General features: G+C 34.2%; 1 protein-coding gene across 1 annotated transcript; it reads left to right on the top strand.

Annotated features, from left to right (window-relative positions):
- Positions 1-1109: 1109 nt before the first annotated feature.
- On the top strand, positions 1110-3904 carry LOC108854319 (NAC domain-containing protein 12-like). The gene is made up of 4 exons (XM_057008131.1): positions 1110-1435; positions 1530-1795; positions 3096-3289; positions 3342-3904. Exons 1-4 carry the CDS (start codon positions 1249-1251, stop codon positions 3790-3792), a joined length of 1098 nt encoding a protein of 365 aa, XP_056864111.1. The 5' UTR covers positions 1110-1248; the 3' UTR covers positions 3793-3904.
- The last annotated feature ends 974 nt before the right edge of the window (positions 3905-4878 follow it).

Raw genomic sequence — 4878 nt, 5'->3', positions numbered from 1 at the left:
ATGTTTTTCAAGTGAGTAATAATCCATATATATATATACATATATATATATATATATATATATATATATATATATATATTATCGGATCTTAAACTATGTGTAGCAACAATATAAATATTTTGAATATAATAGGAGAAGTAAACTAGAAATATAAGGTTAAGTATATATATGTTCGGTTATCTTCGGATATCCATTCGGATTCGGATATTACCCGTTCGAGTTCGGATATCTAATATCTCCTAACTCAATATCCATTCGACTATTTTGCTATTTCGGTTCGGATTTCAGTTCGAGTTTTTCGAGTCCGGTTCTGGTGCGGTTTCAGATATCGGGTAAAGCGTCTAGGCCTACTTCTGTTACTATCAGGATAAATATGATTTACCAATTTTTTAGAGCATTGATTTTATATTTCATCCATTTCATAAAGATAAATGTTTCATATCTTATATGTTAACGTTTAGAATTATAGAATTTATCACAGATAAACCTTTAGGTTTAAAATTATATTCATATTATAACTTCATTATTAAATTAAAAGTTGCATATTTAATTTAGTTAGTTTAAACATCGGTATAAATGGTTTTAGTTCTAAGACTTTTTTGAAAAAATACGAATAAGGAGATGACAATCCAACGACTTTAGAGTAACTTCTAAAATATATTAAAAAAAAACTTCTAAAATATATGAAGAATTACCGACCAAAAGTTAATATTATTGCATTTCTGCTGCGTCAATATCGTTATGTAGACTTCTTTGTCTTTTAAATCATGATATTCCAAGGTTGTAATAAGTAGTTGCAAGAAAACAAAATAATTCCCCACTAAATGTTTACCTTTTTTTGGTCAAAAAAAAAAGAAAATATATGTTTACCTACGTTAGTATTTCTCCCTCTTTATACAAACTGGCATACACATGACATTTTTTTTTGTAAACTTGCATACACATGACTTAACACGTCAAAAGAAACTTGAACTTACGTCAGAACCTACGCATGATCAACTTCGATGTAAACATTGAACATAAGTTTACTAAATAATTTATAATTTAACTCCATAAAGACACTTTAATGCATGCTAAATTTCTACATCTAACATTTAAATAATAATTTCACCCTTTTCCGTGGCTATGTGTCATAGACTCCCACCATCATTATAAATGATCTCATTGCCTGCTTTCTCATCTACTTGTAACCATACAACTTCGCTACTCTTGTAGAGCAAAAAAAAGAAGATATCGTTATGATCATCAATGGCGGAGAATAAGGTAAACCTGTCGATTAATGGACAATCAAAAGTGCCACCAGGTTTCAGATTCCATCCAACAGAAGAAGAACTTCTCCATTACTATCTTCGCAAGAAAGTTCACTCTCAAAAGATTGATCTTGATGTTATTCGCGAAGTAGATCTCAACAAGCTTGAGCCTTGGGATATTCAAGGTTCTAACAATAAACCCTAATTAATATAAATATATATAAAAATTTCATTTCCATGAGGTCTCTATTATTGAACCATTTTGCCAACCAAATGCAGAAGAATGTAGAATCGGTTCGACGCCGCAGAACGACTGGTACTTCTTCAGCCACAAGGACAAAAAATATCCAACGGGGACCAGGACTAACCGGGCAACCGTTTCCGGATTCTGGAAGGCGACCGGACGTGACAAGATCATCTACAGTTGTGTCAGGAGGATTGGATTGAGAAAGACGCTCGTGTTCTACCAAGGAAGAGCTCCCCACGGTCAGAAATCTGATTGGATCATGCATGAGTATCGCCTCGACGAGACTCCAACAATTAATGTAAGTATAGCTATTATCAATATTGATTGTAGGTACAACAAATATATAGTCCAGAGAAGGCATTATATTCATTTGACTAAGACAAGGATGAGAAATGTTAAGAAAAAGTTTTGGCTCATTTCATACCTGTGCCTAGATGAATAGGTGGTCCAACGCGGTTTAAAAAGAAAATATCCGCAGGTCAAATCTAGTGTTATTGGTTATGTGATTTTAGAATTTATTTTCAAATTCATTGTTATTGGTTCTATGATTTTAAAATCTATATTCAAATCCACTGTTATTGGTTTTATGATTTCAAAATAGATTTTAAAATCAGGTGTTATTCAATAATAATAATTTGTGTAAGAATTTGATTTAAAATTGGATTTGGATGGATTTATTAGTGATTTTAAGTTAAAATACAAAGGAGCAAATATTGAGTTGACCCTTGATATTTTGATAGATATGTATTATTGGTTTTCCTAATAACTATTTGGCACCAATTCGTATACATATACTCACAATGTTTTCAATTTTAAAAACATCAAGCACTCACACTTTTGAAAGTTTTTTTTTTGAAATTTTCCAATAGTCTAATTTCTACATTTTCCTAACGTAAGTTTTCTATTTTCTATCGTTATGGTTGATTACATAATTATATATAATCTCTCTATTATACGTTAGACAACTAACACAAGAAAATAACACTTTATCATGATATACAAAATGCTTTACACATATTATAATTTTTATATTTATTTTATTATTAAAACTGAAGTTACTGCAAATCCATTTGACAGATTTATGATAATCCAGTTATTTGATTTTGAAATCTATATCAATAATTCTGAAATCTACTTATTTGGTTTTAAAATCAATGGATTTATCAAAATTTGTAAATCCAACAAAAAATCCTAAATTCATTAAAATATTACAACCAATAACCCCCACAAAATAATGTTTTGTAATTTTTTCTTCAAAATATCTACTTTTAAGATTGTTTGGAATTTTTATTTTATTATTAATCACTTGCTAACAAAGAAATAAACCAAATAAGTTTGTGTTAGGACAATAATTAAGCTTCTACCATGGAAATGGTTCCCAAAAGCTACAAAACTTAAATATTCCTTTTTTCATCGCTTGGAAAGTGAGACGTATAGGCCAAATGTTTATGAACTTACTTGTAGGCATGGCATGCATCTTTCATTGTTTTCTGTTTATTATGGACCCAATAACTTGAACAAGTTGTATTTAAGGCGTCAAAGTCAAATCGCTCATTGCATTTTAATTTCTGAGACCGGTTCGTTACATCCATTATCAGGAATATTCAGATGTTGTAAGTGAAGATCCAATGAGCTACTACGAAGAAGGTTGGGTGGTATGTCGAGTGTTCAGGAAGAAGAACTATCGAAAGATCGACGATTCTCCTAGAACCACTCTATCTTCTTCACCTGATGCAACGGAGGAAAAGAGAAGGTCCACCACCTCCCACGATAATCAAAACGGCAACGTCTTGGACCACGTCCTTCTTTTTTTTTTTTTTTTTTTTTTTTTTTTTTTGAACAACGGACCACGTCCTTCTATACATGAACCATTCCTGTCCTAACATCTGCATGCCCGAGCACCAAACTACGATCCCAACTCAACGTAATCAAGACGATATTTTATTCATGCAAGTCCGGAGTCTTGAGACACCCAAATCCGAAGACCTGGTCGACCAAAGTTTAAAGATTCCACACCAGGTCGATCATTCCTCTCTGGTTCAAGAGAAGAAAACCGGGGGACCGGTTTGCAGTAATTGGGCTAGTCTTGACCGGCTAGTGGCGTGGCAGTTGAACAACGGTCATCATAAGTGTGATCGTACAAGTTTTGATGAAGAAGAGGAATATGGTGATACCATGATGCAGCGATGGGATCTTCACTGGAGTAATGATGATCATGTCGATTTTTGGAGTAGTTTCACTGAATCTTCTTCATCCCCTTCGTCTTTAGATCCTCTTCTTCATTTATCTGTATGATTGTATATTCACGTAAACACATACATAACACAATAAAATATATACTTGTATTGCTTGCATATATAAACAGATTAAGTTTGTTAATAATGTGAAAAACCGATCTCATTTCTTTGAAAAATCCTAGCAGCCGCAAGAGAGAGAAAAAAGGGTTTTCCGTTTCACCCGACTCATCTTCGGTGCTGTGAGAAGGTCTGTAATGTCCGTTAATAGGCTTAATCGATGAAACTTAGGTCCGGTGTTGCTGGGGATGGAGATGAGTTGTTGTTTGGTAGCTCTCAGTTTCGTGGTTCTTTTTGGTGGGTTTGCCTCTCTGTTGTCCTCTGTTAGCAACGGGTTGGGCTCAAGACTTGTCACCATAGCTTTAGTCGTGTCTCCTTAGTGCATCTTCTTCTTACCTCCCTCCCCACTCCGTCAGCGTAGGAGTCTTAATTACTCTTATCTCAGTTATGAATGTATCCAGTATCTTGTCGCTCCATTCAGCATCTTTGATAGTCCCTTCTTCAGTGCTTTAAGCGGCGCAGATAGATCTCTTTTTTGTAAGGAGACGGTTCAGATAAGGAGGTTCTCTTTGTCCCAGGGGTGGTGAAGGTTTCTTCTGGTTGACTTTCTGGTTTCAGTCAAGCTTTCTTCTGGTTGGTCCCTGTTTGAAATCGCTCTTCTAGTCTTCTTGCCTCTTTCCGGCTGCTTTGGATGGTTTTGATGTTGGTTAGGACACGCCTAGATGCTTTGAATAATTGATATGCTACTCACTTGAATGTGATGCTAAGTGGAGGTATCTTTGTCAAGTTTATGTTTTAACTCTTGTCTCAATTTGTCCGGGAATGTCAGGCCAGTGGCTCCGGTTTGTCCGGCTTAGTATTCTAAAAGCTTTTGGTAGTTTTATTATGTGTCAATCCATCTTAGCATGAGATGGTTGATTTGTTTTAATGAACTTGATCTTATGTTTAAGTGAAATCTACAGATGATAAAAAAGTTTGTTAATAATGTCTCACGTACAGTGATATCACGTCTAGATTTCGGGGTTGATAAAATGTGTTATTGCCATTAAGAATACTGAGAGTATCATTGTCGTCTTTTGACTTTTGG

This window comes from Raphanus sativus, chromosome 1, assembly GCF_000801105.2.
Source record: "Raphanus sativus cultivar WK10039 chromosome 1, ASM80110v3, whole genome shotgun sequence".
Classification (NCBI taxonomy): Eukaryota; Viridiplantae; Streptophyta; class Magnoliopsida; order Brassicales; family Brassicaceae; genus Raphanus; species Raphanus sativus.
Note: the sequence above shows the minus strand (reverse complement) of the source record. Positions and strands in the feature narration are given on the sequence as shown.